At 42.4% G+C, this 13,280-nt stretch overlaps 1 protein-coding gene across 1 annotated transcript; it reads right to left on the bottom strand.

Annotated features, from left to right (window-relative positions):
• Window positions 1–301: 301 nt before the first annotated feature.
• Window positions 302–4,305, bottom strand: LOC9659693 (uncharacterized WD repeat-containing protein alr2800). Its single transcript, XM_024674465.1, has 11 exons — window positions 4,189–4,305; window positions 3,810–3,924; window positions 3,618–3,712; window positions 3,294–3,410; window positions 3,076–3,171; window positions 2,524–2,926; window positions 2,333–2,481; window positions 2,099–2,123; window positions 1,411–1,896; window positions 467–589; window positions 302–363 (listed from the first exon to the last, which is right to left on the bottom strand). Exons 1-11 carry the CDS (start codon window positions 4,303–4,305, stop codon window positions 302–304), a joined length of 1,788 nt encoding a protein of 595 aa, XP_024530233.1.
• Window positions 4,306–13,280: the final 8,975 nt, after the last annotated feature.

The following is a 13,280-nucleotide window of genomic DNA, read 5'->3' as shown; positions in this document are numbered from 1 at the left end:
GGTCATCTATTCAGCAATATCATCTCCAAAAGCTCGAAGTGTGCCGCAAAAGAGTCTCCTGTGAATCCTCAAGCCCAAGTAGCTTCTGAATTTGTGTATGGATGGTAGAGCAGTTCATGATGATTCTGCTGATTTGGCATTTGAGCATCCTTGATGACCTTTATAGCGTGGTTTACGCGGTGTTTGAGGTGGCTGCAACTTGAGATGAGCTGGACTAAACAGTGAGCAGGAAGGTGCCAAGGCTTGAATTGAGTGTTTTTCTTTCTTTTTAAACTTAGGAACACACAAGTTATCAAAATGGTCATTTTGGGGATACATTTGCTGAAGCGTCTGTCAAGGCCACGGCTTGCGCAATAAACTTGCCTGCATGCAGGAGAACAGCCACCAAAGTGTGCAGCTAAGGTCACTGCCACTGTGTTTCCCCAGTAGGCTGCAAGTGTACACAGATTTAAGAGCATCGTGTCACAGGATTGCGCTGTAGCTTCAAGTGCTTTGAATGTGAAAACCTTGCATGCTCTCACAACACCGAACTTGCTCTCGTCCAAGAAGTCTCGCAAGACACTGATGCTACTCCCTATCACAAGCTTCCCTGACTCAGACACAGAAAAGAATCCCACACCTGGGACACAAGTTCTAAACTTACTAAAAAAACACACTTTCAAACACTGGTAAACACTTCAATTCACAAGTGAGGTCCAGCCTAACCTCACGAGACCAAATTACAATGCTTTATACTAGCTAAGCCGTCATCTCCCTAACTGCACCATCTCTGTAGATGCCCGCATCTCAAATCCCCCGGACATCATTGGGTATGTTGTACTTTTCATCCTTCTAGGAAAACCGGACTGTTTCTCCTGCTAATGCCACTGCAAAATGCTTTCCACGCCTTTGCTCAAATACCGACTTTGGGTGGCACATGCATAGTAGGTACGTTATCCTTTGCTACTGTGTTTGCAATGCAGCCCCTAGGAGTTTGTGGTACCCCAATATAAAAAAGTAGATAAAGACGAATAAATTGTATGAAAGAAGCGTTGAACAGCGTATCCAAGCAAATTTCAAGTTCCAAATTCCACATCCAAATTCTACATTTCACGATTTACCAAAGGTGCGAGTCTCAGTCCCAAATTAAACGGTACCACACACTCCACGATCAAGAGGAAAGGATTAGCATAACACAATACATTTTAAAATTCACATGACAGAAGTATAGGCCTCTATCTGATTACCAGCAAGCATGGAAATTCATTCCTGGATAGAAGAAATCCAAATCCATTTACTGTTTTTGTTTAAATCAAGCATGCGGTTTCAGGATCATGTCCAGGTCCTGGAGCCTCTTCGACAGCCTTAGATTAGAGCCAGCTTGGCTGCTACTTTGGCTCGAGGAAGAGGTTCTTGACGGTAAGGACGAACCTGTTGCAGGGATTGTTTCTCGAGAATCTGGACGTTTGGTCGGAAACATTGCAGGACCTGCATTTTGTAAAGTTTTTGGAGGTACCAAAGGATATTCTTTTTCATAGCTGCTTATAAGTGGCTCCTCTTGTAAAGGATCCACGTCTTTCTCTTCGACAGCTGTTCTAATGACAACCGGCTTAGGCTCTACTATTGAATCAGGAGTAAGCCATGCGCGAATTGTGCTGTCCCATGAGCCTGAGAGATACTGCTTTCTGTGCGGAAAGTGAACGAGCGAATGGATTTGATCCTTATGGCCAACGTAGGTGCACAACTCCTTCTCCATATTCAAGTCAAAACCCCGAATAAAGTGATCAGACAGCATGCTCATCAGCACCAGCTTGTTAATTTCATCCACAAATAAGCAGGTTACCGGCTCTTTCTTATGACACATTGTCTTGGTGACACAACCGGCATCTGGATCCCACATTGCAATTTCTCCTTCATCTGACGCGGTAATCCAAAATCCGTTGTCAAGGTTGCACCACTTAATCTTCAAATTGTTAGAAGTGAGATAATGTGAAATAGAAAGTGCAACAGCTCACCATAATTATATTTCCTGTACCACCAATCAAGGTGGTTATTAATTTCTTTTTTGTGGCATTCCAGATTTTCAAGAAGTTTCCACCTCCGCATGTGGCTATCTCACCTCTGGGAGGACTATACTGCATGCCCTGCGGAATTTAAAAACGTTTATGAATGTTTGATGCAGAAAAATAATTTCAAACCTCAATGGGCAGTTCATGAGCACTTTCTATACCCTCTAATGGCAATCGAAAAGGTAAATTCCACCATCTGAGCGTTTTGTCATAAGATGCAGAAATCAAAAACTGCAGATAGAAAATTCACTTATTGGCTTACATAACGTCCATCAAAGTCTGACCTCTTCATTGTGAACGCAAAGTCCAACGATTTTTGCTTCATGACCACGAAGCACGTCCGGACCTGTTACCTCGCCCCCAGCTACCTGGCACCGTGATACAGTGGGCTGTGTATCAAGGTTCCATATTCGTATTTTACAGTCTTCGGACCCTGTAAAAATCCTGTAACAAAGTAATTGCTATAACTCAGTACCTGTCACCAGCACATCCGAAGTCGGATCATGGATCATGCATAAGACAGCAGAACCACATGGAGGGGCATACTCATGCATAGTCCATGAATCACAATTATTGCCAGGACTTGGTTTCCACTTAAGAATAGAACCATCTGCACCCGCACTGTAAATTTCGGTATCTAGTAACGATCCAATTTGTGGAGCAGTCGGAGATATAAAGGTTTGGTGTTGAACAGGAGCTTCAGGTTCTGGTGATGACGAGGGTGATATAGGTCCATCGCCCACGGCTGTAAAAGTAACTCTTTTAGGACCACCGTTATTTGCTGCGTCTTTTTTCTTTGGCTTCTGATTTTCCTCTTCACTTATCTTTGGAGGCTTTCGATAACATAGAACTACGCATTCCACCCAGTCTGCATGTCCCTGAAGAACACGATGTGGTCCAAAGCGGTTAAATCTCCAAATAATTAGTTCCAACCCTCCGCAAACTCCAATCGCGAGCTCTTTATCAGCAGCATGATATACCTAAAACAAATTGGGAATGTATTTGTGAATCAAAATAAACAGCAGACCTTGGTCAAAGGTAGATTACGAATTCCACATGTGTCAGCTACCCACTCGGTCACGTCCGATGGAGCCAAAGTGTCAATAATTGAAGGAGTGCTGTGCTGCACATAAACATTTTCCAGCGTCGCGGCATGTTGGAAAGCACAACTTACTTTTTTCGACCTGTAACCCATAAGCACTTGGTTTCGGGGATGTATGCAATAGAAGAAACAGAGTCCGTTACGCCAATAAACTCGTCCATGCAATGTCCCTCGTGGCTCCAAATTTTGATAGATCCATCATACGACCCCGTAATCAAAGTTTTTGCATCTTTATCATAAGCTACTGCAGTTATTGCTCCCTATACGAGAGATGCCAGTTACAGCAATCAACCGATGTTAGGTAAAACCTCAAAGTTATATAGAAACATAAAGAAGGTGTGGTACTTCATGGCAGTCCGTCAAGCGCATCATTGTTGTTCCTGGCTTCAGGCTCTCGAATAGACAAATGCATCGATCGTGTCTAAAAAAGAGCTATAAAGAGAAAAGGTATTGAAGAAGTAGCTTACCCAGCAGTAAATACGTTTCCCACATGAGAACAGCAGACACCTTGGACTATGTTTTTGTGGACAAAGCTGAATATGCTCGGTTGCATAAACTTTACCTGCAATCAACACAAAAGCAGGACACCATGAACACCAAAGTTGTTGTAATTACGGTTCCCATCTTCTGGCTCGCAGAGCCCGACTTAATATACACACTGGCAGAAGAACGAATCACACGGTAAAGCTGCACGACTCCTTTTCCTCCGGCTATTACATGCTTTCCTTTTCCATCCCAAGCCAAGGAATAGACAGGTCCTCCGAACTCAACAACCTACGAAACCATAAACGAAGTCTAGTATTATGAGAGAAAAGAATAACATGAATGTACCTGAAGCAACTTTCCTTTATCCGACCATGCAAGAACTTTACCGTCCAACGAGCACGAGAAAAGAATTTTCACAAGTTCGGAATATAAAAGATCTGTAACCCATGCTTGATGACCTTCTTGAATTCTAATCTGGCTCCCAGACTCGACATCCCAAATCTAGTCGCAGAAAGGTCATGGTCAGAAAATTGTAAATTCTTTACTACATACTTTGATAAGGCAATCCTGTGACCCACTGTAGACCTCATTCCGGTAATTATTGAAGGCGACGCAGAGGACTGATAGTTCATGGGCATCAGGAATGCGGCACCTGATTTCCATCGCCATTCTTCCATAACCCTAGAAAGACTTGAAAAGAGCAAATATAGCCCGATATTTGAGTAAGCAAATAATGTAAAGGCGGCACCACCGGTTCTACACTATGATCGAGTTGTAATCCCATCGAGTTTTTAATAATCTGTTACACTTGCATGTTTTGAAAGAATTTTAATCTGGGTGATAAATCCTATGCACTTGTCCAGCCTTACACTTGAGTAGGACTCCAGGATCCCAGCTCCACTATAGTAGAAAAAAATCGTTTGATGAATGACCCAAAGCTCCATGCATGCAAAATGGAATCATTCTATGATAAATTTTTCTCCGTCCATCAATCCAAAGGGACTGCAGCTGTGAAAATAGACAGAAAGTTCACTTAAGGCAGTTAATAAATACATACATTTACAGGTGGGAGCACTTCTATAAAAATTATAAAAAGTAAAAAGATGATTAAGACTTTTCCTTTTGTTAGTCTATTTCCTGATGGCAATGCTTGCAACTTTGGGCCCCAGGTGGACGCTGGTGGCCGCTTTCAGGGTTTGATTTGTCGGTGCTTCTGCACGGTTTCCAGGTGGTGTAGTTCCACCCGCTGGCTGCTCTGGAGTGTTGGCCTTTGGAAATGGAGAGGAAGCGTTTGTTCTCGGGGGACTTGGTGACCGATTGGGGTATAAAGAAAGCTTCTCATCTCGTTTCTCCTGTGGAAAAATTCGTTATGCTAACTAAAGATAATCGTATTCCTCACATTGTTGAACAGACGGTCGGCCGTGAACATTGAAAGCCATTGCTTTGGCATCATGTTTGTAGGCAGGTAGTCAGACCGGAAGGGGTGCAGCTTCTCAATTGAATGCTCGCAAGACCTGAAAAAATCCTAGTGAGTTTGTTATCAAAACGGAACGAATAAATGCAAAGTTTTTCCACTTACATGCACTTGAAACCAAGCAATGGTTTGCCAGTGAACATAGCATTCTCTGTCAGGTTTGCTCTCACGAATTGCCAAAGCTCCTGCATGCTCAAAAGAAGAAATACTACATATAACCACACGAAACGGAAAATACCTCCATAGCTTGCTTATCAGCTTTTAATAACTCCATGGACGATAGCAAATTCCTGAGCTCCTCTAATCCCGTACGCAAAACATCCAGGTCTTTTGTTCTTACATTTTCCTTCGCTCGAATTTTCTTTTCCTTCAGAGCGGCCTGAACAATAGACATCTCAGCTAGAAAGCCATAAACAGAATGGTAAAATCTGTAACTTGCCTCAAGAGCGGCGAATTGGCTTTCCAGTGGAGTAAGCGAACGACGAAGTTCTGAGGAAGTGCTCGTCATTTCGGTTGGACTCTTCATGCTGCTTTGCCATGGAGCACCCGCGCTGATTTCCCCACTATCAGGTGGATTTACGTTCCGAACAAAGTTGTCACGGCTTTGGGTATACTCTCTTTCATCCAAATGACATGCTACTTGAACAGGAGCTGAGACGATTTGCACGATATCCGGAGCTTGACCACGAGTTTGAGAGATGTCTGGAGCCCGTGCAGGATAGACAATCTGCGAGATATCTGGAGCGCTATATTGCATGATATGTGGAGCTCTATGCTGCGCGGCGTCGGGACTTGTAGCATAAACAGGAGCAACATCTCGAGCTCTGCTGTTAGCAAATTCCTGAGCCCGGCCAGATGTAGCTACATCCGGCTCTTGGGACTGAAGGAGGACGTCTGGTGTAGCTCTCATTGGTGAACTAGTCACAGGGGTGTTTGGTGCTGGAACTGATGGAGGATCCGACCTGCTTTCTACCACTGCAGGGGAACCGCTTTCTACGGCATCTCTGACTGATGTGGCATGATGAACCGCTGCTTTGCTCTCTGCAACTCGAGCATAAATGCCATCCGACCTACTTTCTTTTGCTACTCTGTTTTCTGCAACCCGACTGGAAGAAACGTCTTGCCTGCTTTCCACCGTAGGTCCACCCTCTAATACTCCAGCAACTTCTCTTGTATGAGTCTGAAGAGATTGATTGACAGTTTCTTCAGTGTCTTCTGTTGGTTCGCTCCGCTGGACAATGATCAGTTCTGTCCACATTGCTTGTGTAGGCTGCAGAGCAACTTCAGCCGTCCCTTGAATACGCTGGTGGTTTTCAAGGTTTTCTCCTCGTGAAACCGGATGATTTTCCCTGCTCTCTAAATCTCGTGATCCTGTTGCTCCTGGCTCAGGCTCACTGCTAACAGATTCCAGAGCTTGTGGCTGGCTAAAGCCTCGAGCTGTCGGTGCATGGTTTACTGCTAGTCTCGGACTTTTTTCACGTTGCAAATCTCTTCGATCTGGTGCCCTAGCAGGTTTTGTTTCCACAATCTCTACTGGAACTCTATATCGCATTTCAGCAACCTGCGTTGCGGACTGAACAGCCAAGTTCGTAGCCATAGTCTGCTGTGGCTCGTGAGTAAAGGTACTGGTTGCGGTAGGGTCATGTACGGGCTCAACTCTGGTCACAGCTGATTCAGACCTTGTCGAAGGCCTACTTAATTCCGATGCCTCATCCTCTTCTAGTTGAGGCTGGAAAGTACTCACTATCCCCATGTGAATTTCTTCATCGTCATCATGCCCAGACATGATAAGCACTCCTTGCGTAAGCTGTATAAAAATATGCCAACAACATATACATCAGAAATATAGTACCTGTTGCAAAACTCGCTCGTGATCGTTCAACGTGGTAGTAACTTCGGTAAGCATTTGATGAAGTATTGACGTTTCATCAGCAAACTGAAACTAACAAGATGAAGTGCATCAAAACAAAATGGAGCTCACAAACCTGTTTAAGAGACTGATTGGAAGAAAAAGAGGCCGCTCTAGTCTTCCTATGTTGCTTCAAACTGTCCATTAAGTCTTTTAGAAACAAGAAAGAAGCTTGGTCAGCTTTCTTTTCTAGTCGTTCCTGTAAAAGCACTCAATGTTGGTCCTATTTCATAGCACTACTAGATTTTCACCCCAAAATGTGAAAGTAGATCATTATGCTTTGAAAGCATCGCTGCATGATCATTGAGTACACTGCTCGTGTCGGGCACAAAGGGTGTACTTGGCAATAACAATGCCGTACGATCCACCTGTTAACCACAACATTTAGAACAATCAAAGCGCTGCAAGGACTACCATTAGACCCTTGATCTCGTCGATAGCTTCAAATAATCGTCTGATGTCATCGTCTGGAGTCCGAGAAGCCTGGAGTCGAAATGCATTAGAGTTTCATAAGGGGTGAACGCATAAGGAGTACCTGAGCTTGGAGCATCTTCCGCACATCAACTAGGTCACTTCGGTCGGCCTTTTTCATCAGCATGTCCTGATTGTAGCAACGTTTGAGTGGATTGATACACGAAACTCATTACCGTAAGACTCTGTATGCCAGCAGCATCAGCTACTGCCTTTGGATCTCCAGAGCCTAACAGGCTAAACTTTAGCTCAATTGCGTCCAACCGTGAACGGTCAGCTTTGTTATTATCCTGGAAAACAAAAAAAAGGGGTAGATAAAAGCTTCCAAAAGCGCCATACCATCGTCACCAAGTTTTCCTCCGCCTTTTTTAACCGAATTTCCATGCTGTCCAGCATTGGACCCTGCATATATTCAATCATAAAAGACCGAGCTCATTTTTCTGATGTACATACTCCAATTGCCAGCGACGAGGCTCTCCTTCTGAAAGCATTCATAGTGATTCCCATTTGTTCCAGTAACTGAAAGGCTAAACAAGGTCAACACCTTGAACCAGATGACAAAATACTCACGTCTTTCATCCGTTGCACGTCGTTTGCAACATGACTGACAGCGTCTTCCTCAGCTTTTCGAGACAAACGGTTTTGGAATTCTGCCAAAGTGGCTTCTAGCCTCGAAGAAGCGTCAATGTCAGCAGGTGCAACCACTGGAACATGAGGAGCCAGCAAGGGCTTTGAGTCTATCTCTTGACGCAAACCCTGAAACACAACATTCAGTTTATAGTAATATACATTCCAGATGTATTTACCGCGTATGACTTCCGAAGGGTCTCAAAATCCGCAGTATGCACCTTGGTTAGTTGCTGAATCAAAAGCATCAGTTGCTCAATCTGGAAAAACATGACGAGATTAAGTACGGAATTTCGTCTAGGTAGATCGAAGTACTTGTGTTTCGAGATTATTGAGGTGCTCGTTCTGCTTCGAAAACATGGAATTTAGGGAATCGAGATCGTTTCCCAGTTCATCCAGTTGTGCACTCTCAAAGTCAGGTTGAATAAGTTCGACTTTTGGTTCTGGTGAGACATCTTGCACAGGAGATCCTTGCTTACCCATCATGGAAGAGAGCTTTGCAATCCGACCAAAATCCACTGCACGAAAGGACTGTTGTAAATTGGCTGTTGCCGCATTCAGCTTTTTCATGTTTCCTTCCAAAGCATCCATCCGTTGTGGTAGCGGCTTCAGCGGTACCAGCTCCTGCTCAATCACTGAGACCCGTGTAGTCAAGTCTCTCATAGCAAGAATGCTGGCAGCCAGCCTACATTCAAAGTTGAAAGATCAAAACGATAAACACAAAACTTTTACTCGTCTTGTAAAGTCGCTAACTGAGTTTCGAGATTTTTCGTCCGGTTTTCTTGGTCGTCAAAAAGCTTCAACGCATCCATCATAAAATTTTGCTTCTCCGCATCATTCGCTCTGTCTTCCTCATAGCCTTTCATGACCCTTTTGCTGTGAAAGAAAGAAATAAGGTAAACAACCAGCAATAAAATAACAAAATGAACTACCAGTCATCAAGCTCAGCCTGGAGATCAGCTAGATGCTTTTCGTGATGCTCAACTTTACTCAATTGCAGTGCCTGTAGCATACATAAAACTTCTTTCCAAAAAGTTATTTGCGAGCACGAGGAAAAGGAGAGAAAGTACCTGTTTGTTAAGCTCCTGTGTTTGAGCTTGTATTTGAGTGCAGAGGACCTGTAGAAGCGATTGCATCTTCTCCCAGTGCAAGTTCCCGACCACGGTGACATGCTCGATCGAGAGCATATCCCTCGTATGGCCGACCATGTCCCCGATGGCTGGAAACTCTCCGAGCCTTGGAAAATCCGCCATCTGGACCACTCAACGCCAAATCCTTCTGTGAGAATTCCAGCTGGAAGAAGCTGTGCCCGCAGGACGAATCGAGCTCGAGCTCATCTTCGTCCAGATCCGGGAGACCTACAGAAAAAGATTATATTTCTGTGATGGCGGCAGGAGATTGTGGCTCCGCTGCATTTATGATGAGCGCATGCGAGGATCATCCCTCGTGTTAAACCCTCGATCGAAGGAACGAAGGAAGAAAATCCTGGACAGAGCGCTTCGCCCACTGGGTATACCTCCTACAAAACCGGCCCCTCCACTGACGTGGCACGATACGTTGACAATTTGCAGCCAAAATCTGTTGAAAAGAGTGTGGGAAGAAGAGACTAGCTGCCTGTTTTTCTTTTCATGTACTTTGGCTTGCCAATTGCTAAACTTCTATATGTCCCTGTTCTACACTTTTCCGAACAGCACCTAACTTGTCCATGGAGGAGGAAGAAAACAAAAATCCCTTTTGCTTGCTGTGCTGATGATTGCGATGGAAACCTTATGGGTGAATTCTTTTTGAAATCGAATACATACTTCCAGTTTGATCCACGAGCTTTATGCAACTAAGATCATGTTTCTTAAGCTGCAAACAAAGAAAGGAGGCGGTCCAGATTAAGCAATGTAGATCTGTAGGCTACCGTCACTTTATGTCCAAGATTCACAAATTTTTAGCACAATGTTTCTGATCTCGTCAAGATTTCCATGGCACCGAGAGCATAAATCTGCCAAGCACTTGTAGGGAAACGTGACCAGAATTCATGTGGTTTTAGAATTGCAGCTTAATTTCTTTGGGAGGAGCAATTTTTTATTTATTTTTTTTGCAAGCTTGCTAGCTTTAACTAGTCTTTCCAAACAATTTATTCTGGCCAAGAAGGTTACTTGTAAATTTCTCCTAGGTTTGTGCAGATGACCAAAGAAAAGGAGCTCAAAGGAGTCACTTGGGAGGCAGAGGGATCGTGAGTAGTGCCAGGCCTTCTGTGCTTGAGAAAGTTTCCCTTGAGTCTCGCTTTGTAGTCTTTGAGTCCCTTTGTGGACATGGGGAATACATTTATGTTTCATCAAAGGAGACGTTTTCTTTCATTAAAAACTTTAGTTTTGGAGCAGCATTTGGACCAGAGCTAGTGACTGTGTTGAAGTTGAAAGTGTTTTTTTTAGGCAAGCACTTTTCCAGAACACTTCCAGAAACAAGGTTGTATATATGAGCTTCACTGCTCTTCTTTCCATGCTTTTAAATTAGAATTGGCTAGGTGGTATGGGTGGCACATTTCTATATAAGACTTATCTTATAACTTCACTAGCAAGGAATCCAGCTCCACTGAAATAGATAGGAAATCTGTTATATTGGTTATATATTGTTATATTGGTGAATCCTAGAGAATTTCTTTGTGCACATAGACATTATGGTTCTGAAGCACACCTTATCCCTCACATTGTTCAATGGAATTGTTTCTTTGATATTCCTCTTGAAAACACAACATAAAGTTGACCATGGCCAAAAACTGGTCTTGGCAAGTAGATACCCACATTTTGTAATGTTTGTTCTTAAGATTTGCAAATTGTTATGAAGAACATAAGCCTTATTGGGAATTGTCATCATTCGAGGGTAAATGGCATGTCTCCGTCAGTCAATTTTAAAGAGATTCTTGGTAGGACTTGTTTTTCCTTGCATACCATTATGTAGAATTTCAGCTTCTATATTATTTAGTAGTGCCTAGTTTAGTGCTATTATAGAGGCCTTTTTTAGTGTCGATGTTGCATAACAACATTACAATGCATCCAATTTTTATGTGTAGCTTGTGCAGAGGCATTCTAGATGGTGTTATTGAGTTTAAGAAACGGGATAGTCCAACACCTCTTTGTCTGAATCTATTTCTATAATGTCAATGCTTTTGTATGTTATTGTTCTGCCAGTCATTCTTGAAAGGACTTGGTCATTCACTTGTAGAGAGAGATCATTTAAAGTCTTGAGAATAACTTTTTGCAATAGCTTTGGTCATTTGTTTGTATGTGCTTTACAAACATATTATCTATCATTTGTTCTCTGGTGGTGAATGTTAGAGGTAATTTTATAACTTCCAGGTTGAATCCTTGGAGACTAGGTAGGTTACTCACAAGCCATCTGGACCATTCTGTTTCTTTAGAGTTCACCCTCATGTTTGTGTGTAATGAGAACTTTACAAAGTTTCCACCATATTGGTGAGGATTTTATGCTGTTTTGGACAATTTGTGCGCAACAGGCTCTTTTTAGAACAGGTAATGTCAGTCTGAAATCTCCTCCTATTATTAATGTGATGCCACCAAAATCTGTATCACAGTTTTTTATGTCATGCAAGACCCTCTTGACAGCTTTAAAAGCATGAATGGGTACCATTCTTATCTCATCCCATATAAGCAGTTCATCTCTCCTTATGATCTTGGCTTCTCTTGCAGGTCCAAGGTGCATGTTTCTGTGATAGCTTAAATGTGGAGTGAGCCATTTGGCCTGCTATAAGAAGAGTCCTTGCTATTCCTGTCCAAGTGACCACTAAGACTTTCATGTCATAAGAAGTGGCATATTTTATCAGCATGTTAAAAAGGTATCATTTCCTTGTGCCTCCGAAACCATCAACAAAGAATAATCTGTTTGTTTCTTTTTTGTTTTGTATTGCATTCAAGATGTTAAATATGTGAAGCTATTCCATGTTCAGTTTGGTTTTGGCGTGCATGGCACACAGCTTGTTTCAGTTGTTCTGTTATCTACTATAAAATCTAGATCTGGTAACTTGTAGTCAAAAAGTTTCTTGCCATGTTTCTGGAGTAATATTGATATTTCAGGCAATCCATGTTGCACTGCTACTTCATAGTTGTTGTGAATTCGTACCAAGTCTTCATGAATTTATCTCATAGTTTTTGGGGATCAATGAGCTCCAAAACAAACACAATGACACTGAATAAATACCTTACTTTTGCAGGCATCTTAAATGTCAATGACTCTTCTAAGGATTTCTCCCACTCACAATCATCCTATAGAAGTCCCATTTCTTGTGTGGTAGAACGGTATGTTTCATATGTAACACCATTTAATACCTTTAAATCACTAAAACTCATAGCACCTTTTTTGTAGAGCAAGAGTGAAACATTCAAAATCACACGATGATATAGTACATTCTATCGACCACCTTGAATGCATGTTGGCATGGTGTCCACATTCTGTTTCTTGAATTCCATGTATACCACTCAGGAATCTCATGGTACAAGAGTATCCTTGCAAATTCATTGGTCTTGTTTAGTTCAAACCATTCCATCAGTTTGGTTTTATAGCCAATTTGTAATGCAATCTCTTCCTCACCCTCATTGAAATAAATACTTTGAAGGTTTTCCAGATGGATGTCCAGTCTCTTAATAGAATGTGATCTCCCATGCAAGTCATATCCATAAATCCTTTATATTCCTTCTGATGTGGAGACATAGCGGCAGTTTCAGAAAGACTTTATTTCATCCTAGTCTAGTACTTGTTCAGGAGTTGCATTCTCATCACTTCAAAAGCGTACCTCTGCACAATCATGTCCTATATATATGTATATGAATATATACTTGACACATTTTACAATGGAACACACCTCAACATTTATGTGTATTTTGTATTTACATAAGAGGTATTTGTTATATGGCACGACAAACCTATTGTTGATGGATTTGTTCTTTATTAAAATGGTATATCCTTTTTGACTACTTCTATACTTTGGAAACCGACTACCAACATTCTGTGTTTCTTCACAGTAATCTCTTGGGTAGCATGACTTACATTCACCATCCTTTGTGCATGGGCTGTTTGGAAATTCAGGCCCACAAGGGCTGTGTATCATGTGCTTATTAACAGAATATTGGAGGCCAGTTTCTAGAATACAGAAGGTGT

Source organism: Selaginella moellendorffii, unplaced genomic scaffold, assembly GCF_000143415.4.
Source record: "Selaginella moellendorffii unplaced genomic scaffold, v1.0 SELMOscaffold_12, whole genome shotgun sequence".
NCBI classification, from domain to species: domain Eukaryota; kingdom Viridiplantae; phylum Streptophyta; class Lycopodiopsida; order Selaginellales; family Selaginellaceae; genus Selaginella; species Selaginella moellendorffii.
Note: the sequence above shows the minus strand (reverse complement) of the source record. Positions and strands in the feature narration are given on the sequence as shown.